We start from the raw sequence: 18,866 nt of genomic DNA on the forward strand, positions 1-18,866 counted from the left end.
CGAAACTCCTGGGAAATCAGGATTTCGTGGCTAAATATTATATTGGTATGGATAGGAAAAAAAGGTTTGTACGAGGCTGGACTTTCGGTTTAGCAGATTAATTGCTCGACGTATCGGAATGGGATGTCAACTGCAGTCATGAAAAGCAACTGTTCCCATTTCAGAAGAGAATAATTTTGTTATCCTCAGCAAAGCCAATGTAATTCTAAGTCCGGTCTTGTAGACCGCATTAATATTCCTACAAGGTTTTAGATCTGAGGACAACAGGAACGTTAACGATACCGGTTTGTTAAATCCTCCCTCCAAGAAGCTGAGATGGCAGTGAAAATAAATGCATTTAGCAAAAAAAAAAAAGGATACTTAATAAACTCCAGATTCTCAAAACACTTTGTAAATGAGATTTTGGTTTGAAAAATAGAACAACTGCCCTCAGCGGTATTACCTGGCACCAGGAAGGGGGTGACGCTGATATTCTGTATTCCCCATACCTACATGATATCTATAACTACTTATACCCCTATATAGAAATAAAATCAATGAAAAACAAGAAAATACTATTTAATTCATACGTAATACGTAGTTTGTCGTATTTAGCTTTAAAATCAAAAAGAATCTCCCTAGTTGGCGATAAAATCTGCTAATCTGGCAAAAGCGCTTCACTGGGGATGATATAAAAACCATAAATACTGGGTAGGCAGCCGCTGATGCAGCCCTTACTGCCGCATGTAGAAAGAGGACAGCTTTTATTAGACTTTGTAAAATGTTACTCACACGGAAGACACGCTGATAACCATCGCGGCTGCTTTACAACGCAGCCTTATGGAAAATATGCTATATGGGCTGCACATAAAGGGCATTTAATAATTCATCATCTTCTCACATTAACTAAACTTTTTTTCAATACAAACTGAACCCCAGATTAATGGATTTTAAACTCTGGTGAACATGAATAGTTTAATATATTATTATTTTACTTTTTTTTTTATATAGCGCCATCAAATTTCCTTAGCGCTGTACAACGGGTAGACAGGACATAAGTAGTATGTAACATAACAAATGACTTACAGAGACAACAGGTTAGGAGGGCCCTGCTCAAAGGAGCTTACAATCTAGAGGATTAGTTTGATTCATTAAAATGTTTTCAAGAGCATTATTATTATTATCTTTTATTTATATAGCCTGCCATTCTTCTTTGATTTGACTAGGATAGTCCCAGGACCAGTGGTGATAAGAGGTCCTTTATATTCTGCATGTATTTTACCAGGGTCCCATAACTTGGGGTCTTGGCGCCTGGGTCAAGGTCAGAAATCCTGCACCTGGCTAAAAAGTGCCCCTCACCTTGTGGCACCCGGGAAAGCTGCCAGGTCCTTGCCCCCTGGACATTATGTTCCTGTATTTTATTATTACTTTAACTGGATCCGAAAAAACTTTTGTCATGTGAGTTTAAAACTGATACAAGTAGTTCTAGAAAACAGGTGGTAAAACAGACACACGGGAGAGGGGCATTTATGTAGGATTCTCCCTGCCTCTCAAACGCCCCCAGGCTAGATTTCCCATTCGCTCTTCTGCAGGGCATTCTAGGGCTCATTGCAGAGACCACGGCAATCACTATATGGTCAAGTATACCAGGGCCGGACTGGCCCACCGGGAAACCAAGAAATTTCTCGGTGGGCCGGCCAGTCCGTGGACCGGCACTGTATACTATACGTATGGAGGGTCCCAATTTAGTACCTTACCTAACTGGTCTCTGAGCTGTACCCTCTTCCATTTCATTTGGCTTTCCATAGTGGTATCTGTCTTTAAACTCTGCTCACCCCACTGGTACTGAAATGGTTAAGAGGCATTTGAATGGAAGAATAATGGGCTCCTTGTTAGAACCCCTTTAAGAAGCCGAGTAAGCAGATTGAAGCCACCAGCTGAGATGCACCAAGGACGTTCCCTGCCAGCTGCGCGAAGGATGAGTGGGATGGGAGAAACCTATTCAGCCTCAATATTTACTTGATAATAAGTGAGATATCGGCAAACAACCCCTATTCCATGCCGGCTCCATTCTCAGTTATCTTGGCAACGGTTCCTTGCATATTTCATGGTGTTTTTCTTTCCCAGTAATTATGTGCATCTGTTAACGGCGACATCTCCCATTCAATCACTCGTCCCGGGGAAAAAAAGACATGTTTGCTTAATTCTGTGCCAGCGGCTGCCAGTTACAGAGATACCCAAACCGGGCTCAACAGGTGGAGCTTCCGTTTTAGCAACCGGTCGAGGGTTCCTCTAAAAAGAAGCTAAAATTACAATTCTACAAAAAAAAAAAAAATCCATGCGAATTTCCTTCGGTGGTAATTTTTGCATCGACTTTTCCTAGGAAACATTTAAAGTACCTAAAGCAGAACCAGCCTAATTTGATGGTAGATAAGAACCTTTGAGTCTATCTTGTCTGCCTTCTTGATGTGAAGACTCAAACCTTAATCAAAACTTAGTCTTTACTTAGATTCAGAATAACCATATGCATGCTTTATTTTCATTAATATTATCCTCAACCCCTTGTCCTGGGAGGCTGTTCTACTTCTCTACTACCCTCTTCCTACCGTAAAACTTCCTTACAGTACATCTAATGCTATTTACCCCTTTAGTTTTTTTTTTCCTGATAATATATTCTGCAGACCATTCAAAATATTTGTAGCCCTCCTCTGAACTCCAAAATCTATCCTTCTTGAGATAAGGGTCTCCAGAACTTTACACACTACACTAGATGGGGTCTGACCAGAGATCTGTAAAGGGGCAGGACATGACAAGGTGCGTCACCCCCTCCATAAATTAAAACAAAAAAAAAAACGGGTCAAAAACAGGACACCGGAAAGTTCATTATTGGGCTTCAAAGGTCAATTCAGTCCATGGAAACTCGCAGGCATTGTTCACTACGTAAGACCCCAGCACGTCCCATAGAAATCAGCGAGGCTGATCACACAGAAATTTGAGTGAGTTTCTCTGAAAAGGGTAATTTAGGTGCATAACGAGCATTAATGCCATGTCGGCTTTTTTCTCTTATTGAGCATGATGTTAATTCTGAACTCCTGATCCAGATAACAAGCCATGATTCGATGACTTGTAGGGAGCGGCTGGCGTACTATTTACTCTGAATTATCTTACAAGTTATGTGATATTCAGGAAATTCTAAGGAAGCTTTCTTAAAGGGATACGTCAAGCACTTTACCGCACATCATAGCTGTGCGTTCCCTTTAAGGTTTCACGGTGCCTCCTTGCAATTGCCTCCATATGCATTTGCCCCGTTGCCCATCGTCCACATATTTCCAAACATAAAATCAATTTATTTTTAATTTGCCGTTTCCAGTATCCTACACATTTTATGCGTGATAGCTTGCAGATCTGGAGTCCGTACACAGACCAGGCTAGATATGAATTATATTCTGCAGATCATATAAGTTTAATGCCGTGTCAATTGAAGGTCTTTAACCATCTGGAAATACATGTGACATTTATGGTTTGTGCCGACAACGATAAATGATGAGTAATGAAGTCAAAGTTCGCAATGTTTTACTGAGCTACTTCAGCTGTTCTAATGTCCTTGGGCCGCTTGTGAAATATCTAAAATGAATCGTCATCACAAAAATACAATTAAAACGCGTTGATCCAGTGACATTCTTGGAGTCAAGAAGGATTTTACAATTAGAAAGCACTTTTTTGCCTTCTTTGGGATAAAAAATTTGATTGGCTTGCGTCTTTTTTTCTCAAACTAAATTACTAAGTTACTACATTACAATAAATACACCTTAAAGAGCCCATGCATCCCCCGAAAACTCATACATACCAAGTCTAAGTTGCCAACTGGATTGACTTGGAATAAGCATGGCTCATGGTTGAAATATGGTAAAGATGGGGGTTGAGATTGCCAGATGGAGTCAAAGAGCAGGTGAGAAGATGGAAGGCGGCATAGAGCTATGTCAGCTAAGTCCCTTCTAGCTACCTTTTTGGTTGCGCACACATTTTATGTAGTTCTAGAACACCAGGACCACCCAAAGATTAGGCCAGAATTCCAGTTTTTTTAGTCCAATTTCTTTGAATTATGCAGGAACACCGAAAATTCGCTAAACTCTGAAAGGAGAATTTTTGCTCCTAATTTTTCCATATAAATGTATCTTAAATTGCCAAATGGGCTTTGTGACTGTGAAACTTTGTAGGAGAATACATCTTTGGCCAGTTTGTCACTACAAGACCATTGATGAAGCCCCCTCGCCTAATATGCGAGAGGCCGGAGGGTCTCAAACACTACGTGGACTTTATTAACCCCTTAAAGACAATATTGAAAACAATGCATTTTGAGCAATTGTCATTAAGGTTAATACCCTCTCTAGTGCACTCTGGATTTGTACTGGGGGCACTGACAAGACCACATGGTAAAATCCCTCTAGACTGTAAACTCTTTTGATCAGGGGCCTCCTTACCTGATCCTGTAAGTCAAATTGTCATGTCCTGTCTACCCATTGTACAGTGCTACGGAATATGATGGCGCTATATATAAAATAATAAGTAAAAGTATCAGTCATCTTTACAAATTGTTAAGAGGGCCTAAATTGGGGTTGTGTTGTACTATTTGTGACTAGCACAAGTCACGGGGTCAATAAATTGTACAGGAGATGAGCCAAAAGTAGAACGATAACCATTGAACCTGAACGGAGCAAGAACATCATAACAAGAAACACTAAGCACTTCAGAAATGTCAAATTATGTCTTTAGATATAATTGCTAACCGCTAAAGCGGGAGGGAGGATTTTCCCACCATCAACATGCTGACCATCTGCCCTTTCTTTGCTCCTTTGGACCCACTTAGAGAAAAAATGTCCTCCAATAAAGAGATTAATCTGGAAAAGCTTTTCACAACACATTTTTTGAAGACTTTTTGACCAATTGTACAATAAGTGATTTCCGCAGCTGCTAGGAAAACTAATGCTTTTTGATAGAACTATCATATAATAAATATAACAGAAAATCATGAAAATTGTTCATAAATTGTTGACGCTATGTAAATAAAAGATAATAATAATAATAATAACCTGTGCAGGAATATTATTACAACGCCGCTTACCATTGCAGAATAAAAGCCCCGTAGAATATTGCCGTGTCCCAGCTTCCCAGCTCGAGGGTGTAAGCGCTCTTCAAGGTTTCATAATAAGGCATGGAGCAGACCAGTCTCGCTTTTAGAAACGATGTCCATTTCTTCTGCAAAATTTTCTTGCCTCCCATGTCGCTCTAAAAAAAACAAAAAAAACCACATATATATATATATATATTAGCTCTTATTGCCATTTAACTGGAAAGATGATCAAAACTCCCAACAAGCAACCTCATGAGCAATTCATTTTGGATCTTTTTGCACATATGGCTCTTTAAAAGTTGCGACTGCAAACTTGACTCCCACTGTGTCCTGGTTAGCCAAGTTGCCCCGCTTTTCAAAGTTTATATATGACGAGAGAAAAATGTGTTGCTTAACGGTATCTCTATAATCCGACTGCAAAAAAAAATAAAAAAAAAAAATCTAAAAGACGTCTTCTTTACACTCAACAGACACAACGAACAGTGACATCTTTTGGCTTTATCCTTCCAAGGTTCACTAATTGTCCTGGAGGAGTCATAGAAGAATGATAGTGGGAGATTTAGTTTGCTGATGTACAGTAAGCTGGAAGATATATATTAAAACATATCAAGTAAACAGTCCCCAAAACAGGATTAACAATTTACTGTAAGGAGGATATAAAATGTTTGATGACAGACGCTGAATAATCCATAAATCTCCTGCTAGATTTCCATATAGTCTCTTTACTCAAACCCGGATGGCTTCTAAACACCATATCCGACGACTAATGTGCCATGTCCCACCAGAAAGTGGCATGTTTGACACATACGGAGGTATTTATTCCATGTTCTCAATTAAATTGTTAAAAACGCGGTGTCTCTGGTGCTTATTTACTATAACAATAGAAAGAAAGAGATGAGGTCAGCGCTAACAAAATAACATAAGTGGATCGAAATAATCACAGTGAAGATGTGCGTCCAATAATAAAAATATGCTTCAAATAGTAAAAATATAAGCCCAAATTTGACTCACAAAAAATGTTAAATTGATGAATGCGATACCGAAAACCCTAAAAAGAATCTGAACTGATTGAGTCCTTATTGTGAAGATCATAAGAAGAAAAACTGGGAGATTGGATACTCACAAGTACTTTTATTTTTTGTGTCAAATTGGGGTTTAGATTTTTTCTATTTGAAGCATATTATTTTTTTTTATGTTATTCATTATAATTATTTGTTTCTACTTTTATCATTATTATTTATCACTTTTTTTCAGTTTCCTAGTTGTGCGGTTTAAGGTGGAACTCACGAGAGGTTTTTCAGCAGTTTATTTAGATTATTTTTCGGAATCATTGCTCACTCATTTTTGCTCTATTTTCTTTTGATTGTTTACTATATCCTGGGGTTAGTTCCTACTTATTTTACAGGCAACACAAAGAAGGCGAATTGGGTTTGGCATTCCAGCCTGCGGTTCTTAATGGTATACGGCTCAAACTATTAAGAAGGAAAAGCCTTGTTATTAAAGTTAAATTATCATACATGGGAACTTTGCGGGGTAGACTACTCAGAGCTCTCACTCTACTCAGGGAGTGCATTTGTGAAATGACAAAGCTAGTTTCCAGGTATATAAAATTACGATGAGCAGATTATAACCCAAAAGCAGTAGGTAGACAAGTTTAATGTAACATTTTCTTGGGGGTGGGGTGGGGAGCAGTACAATTAATAGTCGTCCAAAAATGTAAGGCGCTTTTGGGGTGTAAAGCCGAAAAAAAAAATTCTTACTTTCAAAATTAAAATTAAAACAGGCTAAATAAAAATATAAACGTGGTCCTGCGTATCGCAGGACCACGTTTATATTTTTATTTAGCCTGTTTTAATTTTAATTTTGAAAGTAAGAATTTTTTTTTCACAGCTCCTTATATACCTCAGTGAAAAAGCTCAGTGAAAAAGCAGAAAAGGAAGAGTTCTGTAAAATAAGTCAACATTCGAATCCGTTGTTTTTTTGCTGGCTCGCGGTGTGCGACAGCCTGCGATTACTCAATAATTCATAACCGTGCTTGTGGGTAGTGAATAAATGTTCTATTCCTCGGATTGTTGGCTCAGGAAGCGGAATTCTTTCGGAGGAAAACATTCCTTTATCTTGGAATTGTATGTCTTGTAGAAGAATGATATTGTGAAACGGTTTAGTAAAAAGTAAAAGCAGTCAGCTGGTAACTCCGTGTCCTGGATGCATAAAGGGGGAATAAACTGTTTTCAGCATGCGGTATTATCTAGACCTGTTTATGCCTTTTATGGTATAATATGGTTATTGAGGTTAACAGGACTGATTTAGGATTGTGGGAATTGTAGATTATTTTAATTGTATTCATGAATATCCCGCGTGAATTTTGTGGGAATAACACCTTCAGAAGTACTGTAGAAACTTTAAATATCTGATTGCTGATGTCATAGAGCAAGCAGTGACTCTATTTACATCCTGACATCACATGTCGACATCAAGTTCATGTCATGTGACCAGCTGTGAAAATTCTGGGTGAAATTTTTTTTTTTGCAGTGCACAGGGTGGAAATTGCGTGACATTTTTACAACATGGTTTTCACCCTTCTCTACACAAAAGTATAAACGGATAAGGAAACTACACGGGAAATGGGATTATTGCCCCCAAAGCTACGCAGTCTGGAGCAGACTCCTTTATAATCTACACTGCTATAATCATATATAAGAACTCCCAATTGGTGATTTAGCTACCAGTGTGTTATGGTAGATATCCCTACTTGAATGCAGGTACCTCAATTAAGAGTATGTTTAAAGTCAAGGTTTCTATGAGGACCTGTATTGGGTCCATTTGGTAATTTATTTGCACCGGGACTACATAGAATCTTCACGATGGATGATTAAAGGGTTAATACCCAAGATCAGCGTGTATCTGTGTATTTTATTTGTACTTTATCAGTTTTATCAGGTAGGGCTGTTCTTCTCAGCTCGTTCCTCTGTGATTTAATCATCTGATTTATCCACCAGTGCTCATGCAGTGATATTTACACGGTTTGCCATATTCTGTGCGTTACAGACTAGAGTTTCTAGAAACAATGATGTAAATTATGTTTTTCTCAGCGTTGGGTAACTTGCTGCCGGGGTTGAGCGCGACTCCTGGGTCAGCACAGCTTGTCGGAAAGAGAGAAGTCAAGCCTTCAAGTGGAAGTGGCTAAAGTGCTTCCTCGTTGGGTCCGACCACGTCTTCAAGCGGCACGTCTGTGACTTCTAGGAAGACTCGGCGGGCCAGGCTGTGGTCTTGCTTGGCTTGTCTGGCTTACTCAGTACTACTTTAAAAAGTGAAAAAGTCTAAAACTATCACTCACAATAATTTACAGAATTAGGACCCTTTCAGCAGTGGTTTTCAATCCAGTCCTCCATGACCACCAATGGTATCACCGTTAGGGCCTACCGGGTTTTATAGCGACTGGGGTAGAAATGAAAGCACATTAAATGGCAACCAACGTTCTGTCTGCTTATACTGAGAATACTGTCTGTCTTCACTAGAACCTTCCGTTCATGTTATCGATTGGGATTATTACCCGGCTTTGTTGTCAGAAACTTGCTGTATCGGAATAAATTGTTCCGGAAAGTACCCTAAACTCTGCCTTAACACGCAGATAATAGCTTCTATTATTCTGCTTAAAAGTACCTTAAAGCCTTGTTTTATGACAAGTTTTGACAGGTTGTGAAAGATCAAAATAACCGCTGACATTTAAAGCGGTCGCTGCTTCTAAGACGTATCACTGAAAATAAACTGGCGACGTCATGGCCCAACACGTTAACCACACAAACGCCTTTAATCTTCTTTCATCTCGCCCGTGTTAGATGAACTTTCCGTTACTATAGTTTTTCCCGCGTCCTGCGTTGCTGTTCTAGTCCAATAGAAAATTAAGTCGTTACTTAGGCCAACATAGAAAAAGATGTAAAGCTACATCAGCTTTCAGTACCTCAGAGGTCTCTTCTTTTATAGGACCGTTGAGGTCCCAAAAGCTGAAGTAATTTTACATCCTCTTCTATAGATGCATGCAAGGCAGTTTCATTAAGAAACCTTAATAAAGATGTATCACTATTTTTATTACTATTATTGTTAGCAGTAATCATTTTAATATTATCTTAGTCGTAAATATAAATTATAAATATATAAAATATATATATATATAAAATATATAATATATATATACACCATCTTTCAAAAGTTTGGGGTCAATTAGAAATGTCCTTGTTATAAATGACTATTGTAGCTGGAAACAGATAATTTTTAATGGAATATCTTCATAGGCGTACAGAGGACCTTTATCACTCCCATCACTCCTGTGTTCCAATGGCCCTTTATCACTCCCATCACTCCTGTGTTCCAATGGCCCTTTATCACTCCCATCACTCCTGTGTTCCAATGGCCCTTTATCACTCCCATCACTCCTGTGTTCCAATGGCCCTTTATCACTCCCATCACTCCTGTGTTCCAATGGCCCTTTATCACTCCCATCACTCCTGTGTTCCAATGGCACGTTGTGTTCGCTGATCCAAGTTTAAAAGACTAACTGATTGTTCAGAAACCCTTTGCAATTATGCAAAGTGACCCCAAACTTTTGAACATTTGTGTGTCTGTGTGTGTATATATATATATATACATCCACATATATAAAAAAAGAATATAAATTTAGGCTTCTATACTTGTAATAAGACTTTTCAGTAAAAATGACCAAACAGAGACTTTGCTGCAGACATGTGGCTCTCACACAATTCATTATACAGAAGCATTGTCTAGATTGGCCTGGGTTGTGAAATCCATTGGATCGAAAGGAAACGTTCTAGTAATTGATAAGAAATGAAACTATTTACCATCTGGATTGTAAAACGCTCTAATCTGATGGCTCGTAACCACGTAAAAATTAGATCATTGAGAAAAAAATCATCTTTTTACACGTTTTTTCACACTCGCCCGATGCACAATATTCGGTGACAGTAAAAAGCCACATTTCTAATAATGCATAAAAAAGGCACAAGCACTCTATGAGGCAGCTATTATTTCTGGACCTGTAAAGGATGCCTCGGATTCATGGGAGTTTTAGTCTGCTAAACAGGAACGAGTTTGGCAGGCAATTAACCATTACTCCTTGCCAACACCTTGATTGAACTTTAACAATACCAGGTCATAAACGGAATCTGTTAAGGATGGGGTGTGTTGGTGTAAATTGCACGAGGAGGTGTGCTGAAGTCCTACCTGTGATAAGAAACATGAGTCGCCGCTGATAAAGTATTCACTCCCCCAAGATAAAATTCTGCTGTTTCGCAATTACCCCTTAGCATGAACCTGATATACGAGCGGGGTAAACAGAGGATCTCAGTAGGTTCATTGCACTTATGGTTAAAAAAATAGCTTTGCCCTCGAGCCGTTTGGGTGTTTTTCTCTAAAAAGCAGTGCTTACCCCAATAGCGTTTTAAGGGTAAATGGCACACAGGCCAGGGTTATAGTTAATGGACAGTGTTAATAGTTACTGTTTTTTTTCCATAGGACTACATAACCGAACGTTAAGGGGCTCTATTCAATTATTATAAAACACTAAGGCAAAAAAATCTCGCCGTACAATATTTTTCAGGACAATTATACTTTATAAAAATAAAGTATGTACATAATGTATACGATAGCTACGTGGTCCTTTTAAATTTTTGTGGGGTCCCCCTTACAAATGCATAGAGGTATTCTGCAGAATCCCCCCAAATACACTTGCCCCTTTCCCCACCCCAATGCTAAATATTGTGCAGGAGGGGTATTGAGCCGAGCACTTCTCCCTTCATGTGATATACTTACCTCTGGGGAACACTATGTGCGGGGGGGGTCTCGAGCAGAAAGCACTCCCATTGATTTCAATAGTAGCGCTTTTCTGCCACCAATTGGCTGCTTTAAGCAGCCAATCAGAGGCAAGAATCGCCAGAGCATGGTGATGGTGGTGAGCTGCAGAACTCTGCGGAAAGAATAAGCCTACCTTGCACACGCGAGCCACGCTCGCCACCTGTGTCTTGTCCAGAAAGGAAGAGCTCTCCTCTATGACGCGTTCATTGAAGAAGTAATAGATTTTATCGTCATCTCCTACTTCGGCGTTCAGACTCTCCGGAATTAAAGCGGAGGACACAAACTCGGCATCTGCAATGAAAAGCACATGGAACGGAATCAGAATGATAAGAGCCGCGGTGAATAGCGATGATGACCGAATTTATTTAGGAGCAGCACCTATTGCCGTTGGTTCATTACATGTAGGGGTTAAAGATACCTGGGAGGAATCTCTTACTCGAGGAATATCATGAGATAGTTTTATTTATCACAAATGATTTAAGGAAATGCATTCCTCTGGGTTTCTCCATTTTCCTTGCTGATAAGCAAACAGCGATGTCAAAACACACGCCACATAATCCGATTCGTAACAGAGATGTTTACGGTTCCCGCTAGAACGGAGCAGCTTAAAGCACGAGTTTCTAACAAAAATGCAGATAGAGATAGAGCAGGAATCCAGACATCCTACCAGGAGCAATAATAACCTGACGGCTCGCCGCAGGGTGCCAAGTCACGGCACGGGTCCGGGGAGCATGGGTGCTACAACACCAAGCTGGGTAACATTGTACCCAATACACACATATATATATATATACACATATATATATACACACATACACACACACACACACAATACTGAATGCTCCCAGTGAATAAATAATGTTTTAAGGTGGGGGGGACTTTGATACTCCATGGAAGAAAGTATTTAGAAGGTCAGATGAAAAAAAAAAAAATCTAACCATGGTTGTCGGCGATTGTTGTTTAGGTGACTAGATTTGGGCAAAATATTTAAAATCTTTTCTGCAGGATCTCCTAAAAGCTGGCCTTCATCTACTTCCACGGTAACTGGCACAGAAGCATTGAGAAGAGTAAATCTCTTATAATGCGTCACATACACATCTACGGAAACAAGATTTTTCCCTTTAGGTTTTCACGGGGGGTGGGCAGCTATTTCTCAATCAATTTTTTTTTTATGCCCAGCTCTGTTGCTATCGTGTCCCCTAGGCTGGGTTAGCAAGAGCCCCTAATCATCGGAGGGTCTCGATCCTTGCCAAAGTTAATGATTTGGCTGATATTTTTGTATTTTGGAAAAGATTTAGGTGTGTGAAGCGTGATGACAACAATGGTCAATGATAAAAATCCTAAGAACAACATATTGACCACCAACCATGGTATAAACAAAAAGTGGATTTCTAATTATATATAAATAAATATACGGTATATATATATATATATATATATATACATATATATATATACACACACGCACACAAGCACAGTATATATATATTGCCTGTTTTTATATGTAAACATCACGACATAAGTTAATTCAGGGTAGTGAATTGTAAAATGTGTGATACTGAAAAGCGACCATCTTTTCATTTAGAGATTGAATGATAGATTCTAATGTTTACTGGAAGCCACTGAATGATCAGACCGGGCTCCGACACAGCTATGAATTATTCAAAGTGTGTTTCCAAACGAATCTGACAACCCGTTACATATTGTAAAACAGGAAGAAAATAATCCAACAGCAATTCTGGGCTCCGATTAGAGCTGAGTATGTTTAGCGTCACAACAGTCTGTTGTTCGAAGAGACAGCTAGAAACAAGACATTGACTTAGCCTGTCAAAAAAACCACAAGCTCTCAAAATAAACACATACAGTAACCATGGGAGGATGCGAGTGAGGTTTTATGGATCCGGTGAAATGTCAACAACATTTGACGTACAGAGCAACACAGGAATCTGGAAACATGGAGTATATACAAACAATACATAATATAGATCGTCAAAAATATACTCCGACAAATTTATAACAGACAGGCCAATGGGGACCTGTCAACGAAACAGATTGAAATAATCAACAGAGCATGCATGGTGAGAACCTCCAGCTTGAGGTCTCTGTAGATGAGGTCCTTATGGTCCAGCTTTTCTACGGCCTGCACTTCACGGCGCCTTGCATGGAAACGTTTCAGGAAAGGGTGTAAGGGTTTACAATTGGGAGGTTGAGAATTATGTCTGCTTTGGGGCTACTGTGGCCAAAGCTGTGCAAATCTAGGCTCTGTTGTTCTGAGCTTGAGGCTATGTACTCTCACGTCTGATGCACCAAGCATTTTCTGGCCAAGTGTTCCTTCAGCCGGTTCTGAATGCACAGCACTGGCGGCAAAACCAGTGGTGCTTTTGTGATTCCATCCCTGCAGACCTTCACATGGCGTCTCAGGTGATATGACCGAATTATGGGTTCTCCTTGGTTCCTGGGATTTAGTTTTTGTATTAAGGCCATGATCAGGCCACAGTCTCCTTCTCATGACGTTCTTTTCACAATATTCTTCAGATGACATTCACTATAATGAACTGCGTTTCCTTAGAGGTCCCATCCTTGGACTTTTGTCATAGTTTAGTCTGATTAGCCACAGCTACTTCCAGCACCATCCTTGTATCTTAAACTTCTTTTGTTCAATTAAGTTTAAGAGTTATAAAAATTGATATAACACGACCCTTTTAGATTTGACTGGGGTTCCTTGGCTGTGTGATAATTATTACCGATGACCTATTTTGCCCCATTGCCTGTGCATTTTGTACGTCTTCTTCTCTGGCACTAGTGGGTAAAAGTATCCTATGCATCCTAGTTGTAGTTCTTATACCTGGGGTAAAACTCATAGCCTAGTCTCCCGACATGCTCCACCGAGTTAAACCAACAAACCGCACTGAAGTGTGATGGCTTACTAAAAGAAAGTGTCCGGTACAGACCAAACTGGTCCCCACATCAACGAAGTGTCAGAAAACCAAACATGGAACCTGCCCAAAATACACAGCACTAACAGCTAGTAACCGTTTAATGATGTCCTAGTGATGTCATACACGACCCACGGCATTCCGCATCAGTATCCCCACACTGGAAATATCAAAGGGCTGAATAATAAAATCTGTTACATTGTCTGTTACAGTAACGTATCACAAAACACAAACATCAAGGACGAATCCTCCTCTTACCGTTTAGCCAGTGCAGGGGGGATTCCTCGGTTTTCAAAGTGCGCTGGTAAAGGTTTCGCCTTATGTCTGGCAAACTGCGGAATTCATAGCGCGTGGCTGTGTAAAGTCCGCCATCTAAAAAGAGCCAAAAAAGCAAAAAAACTTCAACAAAAAACATAAAATTTCTAAGAAATCCTCATTTAATGAACAGAAGACCCTTTGTCTACAGATTATTCAATATCTTTACACCGCGTCCTTTAGTAAAGGGGTCAAACATCAGGTGGTCTATGCCGCTAGGGAGACAGGTCAGAGAGGCTGTACAATATACTTCCCCACTCCATGTCTTTTTCTATCATGCCGGACACTCAGTCCACATTATATATTTTTATCGACGTGTGCGTAAGGATAGCATGCTATGGCTGCATGGGATGTGACCCCAGACCTGATATGGGAAGCCCAGTCAATGTCCCTTCTAATAACAGCCCTATTATTTTGGTTAAATAAAACCTTTACTCACCTATTATGAGTCCCGTGTAGCCCGTTGCAGGATCATACGGACATTTTTCTTTCCCTTCTTCAAACTGGGTAGGTAAAACAAAAGTCTTCCCATCCTACAAAGCAATAGGAAAATGCCATGGTAATTCTACCATTATATATATATATATATATATATATATATATATATATATACACACACACATATATATATGTATATATATTTTATATATATATATATAAATTTAGGAAATGTAACACACGCTCTGCGGTTTAATCACGCTGATTCCGTGCTAACAAATGAACAGCTGTAATGAGTAGGAAATCAGAAGAAGACGGCATTTTTTATAGGTGCAAAAGAGTTGCTAATTATCCAGCCTAATGAGAACGAGTGGAACGAGGTGAAAATAATTCATAGAGGGTGACATTTCCAGAAAAAAAAAATCTATTAAATATATCTAATCGTATTCTAGACAGTTAAGATAATTGCTGAAGCGTAAAGTGAGATGTCTGACGCTATCTTTACATTTTAGTGCCAACCGCACAATATTTTTAGAAGCGTTCGAATAAAATTTTTAGCCTATTTGACCGGCACAGAGAAATAATGGTTATGGTTGTACTATATCTAAACTGGGACAAACGCTACTAGAAGGCAGGAGAAACTCAACAGGACTGGTCCTTCACAACGCATAACAAACTGGTCAGAAGAAATGATGAATCTCACAACCACACACGGCTTTGGTGTGGTACAGGCTTAGGTTCCACCTAAACATATTGATGTCCAATATGTAGCAAGGCCTGATGGATACTGATGATCATATAAGAATATCTAGCCAGGAACCAAACTCGGGGATAAAAGTAACAATTTGGGAAAGGGAGCATTTTCCCCCCCGAGGTCTCCTGGTGGAAAAATGCCCCACTTGCTAGTTTGTACACAGCCTCTTTTGCACAAAAAGCTATTTACAGAGACAGAGGCAGGATCCATATTTCAAGTATGATTGGTGATGTCAGATGAGACAGTAAGAGGGGGAGCTGCATGGCTTTCTACCTGGAAGGCTCAGCGTTACATTGTATCTATTCCTCAAGATTGTAAGCTTGCGAGTCGAGTCTCTCCACCTAATGTATCGGTTTGTCTTAGTCTGTCAATTCTCGTCTCGTCAGACCCCTTGAATATATGTTTTTTATTAAGCACTATAAAAGATAATAAAATAATAATATTTCTAAGCTCTTCATTCCACCAACGGCATTTGATAGAATCACATATAGCGGACATTCTCTACTTCTAGAGGACACTGAATCGCACCAAAGCGCTGGGCGTGAAGATCACATTTAGTACAATTAGAGATATTCTATTTATGACTTATGTCTGTGCTTGTGGACCATTACCTCTGAAGAAGAGCGCATCAGGTCTTCCCCACAATGTGTTATTGACAATCAATCATAGTATTTTGTTCTATGCTTTGCCGGTCACTTTTATAACATTGGGATACGTTTTCGCATTTATATTATGTTTTATGTCTATATTGTTGAACATACCCAGTGTTTTTAGTCCTACTCTTTATTATCGCTATCATCTATATTCTTACAAGATCCGGGTCATACTTTAAAATCAGGTCAGTGGCAGGACATGGCCTGGTAGATTCATACAAGATGGCTCGCTACCTCCCTAGGCAAAGGGGGCACAGCCTGGAAGACAATCCATCAGAGCAAGAAAGTTTGTAGCGTCTGGGTCTTTTAAAATGATACTATTATGGTGCTTTATCTCGCGGTACATAGCAGGTGAAATAGTACCAAGCGATTAAACGTTCGCCTGCACTTAAGGCTAATTGGGTCTGTGATCCTCATGGAACTGTTCCTTGTCGGAATTTTCAACATTGGAAGCGATGTATCTCATCCGCACCTTCCTCCTGCGCGAACTCTAACTGTGCCGCTCATTACGAAGCAGCTGGCGCAGCTCACTTCATTACTCAAGCCCTAGGCGACCTCGTTAAAAAAAATGACAATTTATAAATAGCAAATTCATTAACGGTTATGATACACTTAATGGATCGTATAAGGAACAGATCTCTTTTGTTTCAGTTCTAAAAGGGAATCTCTCCCCTCGGAACAGAACGCGTTCACCCACAGAATTCCAGGCGTGTATGATATAGAGAAATGTCTATTTACTGAAAATTTCGAAATACAGCTGCCAGACAAAACGTGATCACGCAGCCGTGATATGAATCTCTAGCGATCACGCATTTCCTTATAAACAATCGATAAGCTCTAGAACAAGGGTAGCGTAGGGGGCATCTAGGAGCCAGCCAAAAAATATAAGGACAAGTTTATTTATTTATTTTTTTAACTATACTAATTAACGTACTCAGTAACATATTAACAAACACAAAATAGCAACATCCATACTAACACATATCCTAAGGCAGACACACACTAACACACATAGTAAGAAAGATACCGACACCGACGGGCAAATGTTTAATAACCCTATAAAGTAAAAAGTCAGCACCTAACTACAGTAAGTGCTACCAAGAGACGTAACATTGCCTTACCCTTCTCAGGTAATAGCAAGTTAGAGCAATTAAATAAATGGAATGGATTTTGGAAGGTGGGGGGGGTTAAAAAAATAATGTCTGTAATTTCAAAAAAGCAGTATTACTTCCAGTTCTATACCATAATAAATTGCAAACGCTACTCAGAACAAATTGAATCGTTGCAGTTGCCATGAAAAATTCTAAGTGGTTTAGGTGTTTTGCATTTTGCTGATTCAGTTCTAAATTGTATGAGAGATGTCGTAATAGCGGAATATCTTCTAATCTGGTAACTCATATCATCCAGAAAATGATTTCTTTAAATACTCTCCAGCAAGTGTGACAAGGAAGTTAAATTACATATTATATATGTGTGTATATATATATATATATATATATATACCCTACAGTTCAAAGCATTAAAATAACACGAAATGCATCAGAAATCCAGCGCAGATGGGGTTAATGTTATAAATGGACTATTGTAGCTGGAAACGGCTGATTTTTAATGGAATCTCTTCATAGGCGTACAGAGGCCCTTTATCACTCCCATCACTCCTGTGTTCCAATGGCCCTTTATCACTCCCATCACTCCTGTGTTCCAATGGCCGTTTATCACCCCCCATCATTCCTGTGTTCCAATGGCCCTTTATCACCCCCATCACTCCTGTGTTCCAATGGCCCTTTATCACCCCCATCACTCCTGTGTTCCAATGGCCCTTTATCACTCCCATCACTCCTGTGTTCCAATGTCACGTTGTGTTCGCTGATCTGAGTTTAAAAGGCTAATTGATCGTAAGGAAATCCTTTTGCAAGTGACCCCAAACTTCTGAGCGGTAGGACCTGTTATGGTATATGGTATAAGTGTGCTAGAAAACAAATGTTAGGTGAACATAAAAAGCGGGCTTTAGGGTTATTTTGGGATTGCGTGTCCTAGAAACCCTAAAACGCAATACAAGATAATAGTTCAGTATTTCTATTTTCATATACGCTCAGAATTAACCTTGGAATCCCGTAAAACCTATGGAAACCTTTAGAAATTAAAAAATTAAGCACACCACACGCCGAGAAAGGACAGGGTGAGTATTTGGAAAACAGTTTCCATCCCAACGAAGACCAACATATTCCTAAAACAAGAAGAGTCGGATAAACGTCAGACCCCAGACGAAGGGATTTATGGGATCTATTCTAGAACGCTAACATCCTCGTGTCCTGTTCCGATAGACGGTACGAGGCGGCGCGGCCAGGCCCAGGCTATGAGCTCAGCTATCCATGCGGAAATTAAACATGCTAAGCATGACGGGAATATTTCTCTTTGTTACATGGAAATCCACAGATAAGGCCGGCGCTAAATCAACACCGAAAATTGTTTTGACAGCAAAGAGCCATCGCTTATTAACTGACGAGGATGAAGCAATCTGCTATTCTTGTGCAGCGCTCGGAAAAGATCTAATATAAAATGATTTGACAAGTTAGTGTCCGGGGATACACGGATTATTAATTGATCACAAACTAGTGAGAAGAAGCATTTTGATCGCATCACGCTTTGGAAGCCTGTTGCCAAGCAACAGTACATACGCCAGGAATAAGGGAGTTTGACGTCAGCATGGCTCCTGAATCTTCCCGTTAATACAATACACCGTATTATCAGACTGGCCGTTAATTTTAATTAGCCCGCTCCCTCGTTACAGA

General features: G+C 39.6%; 1 protein-coding gene across 1 annotated transcript in view; it reads right to left on the reverse strand.

Moving 5' to 3' along the window:
• The window catches only part of LOC149288628 (semaphorin-4G-like), a 42,961-nt gene that overhangs the window by 11,188 nt on the left and 12,907 nt on the right, over positions 1 to 18,866 (reverse strand). The window contains exons 5-8 of the mRNA XM_089491353.1: positions 14,669 to 14,762; positions 14,173 to 14,286; positions 11,112 to 11,269; positions 5,102 to 5,265 (exon numbers count right to left, since the gene is read on the reverse strand). Coding sequence (XP_089347479.1) covers positions 5,102 to 5,265; positions 11,112 to 11,269; positions 14,173 to 14,286; positions 14,669 to 14,762 — 530 coding nt within the window. The remainder of the gene's footprint in view (positions 1 to 5,101; positions 5,266 to 11,111; positions 11,270 to 14,172; positions 14,287 to 14,668; positions 14,763 to 18,866) is intronic.

Source organism: Sceloporus occidentalis, unplaced genomic scaffold, assembly GCF_023333645.1.
Source record: "Sceloporus occidentalis isolate IW3139 unplaced genomic scaffold, rSceOcc1.0.p SCAF_50, whole genome shotgun sequence".
NCBI lineage: Eukaryota > Metazoa > Chordata > Lepidosauria > Squamata > Phrynosomatidae > Sceloporus > Sceloporus occidentalis.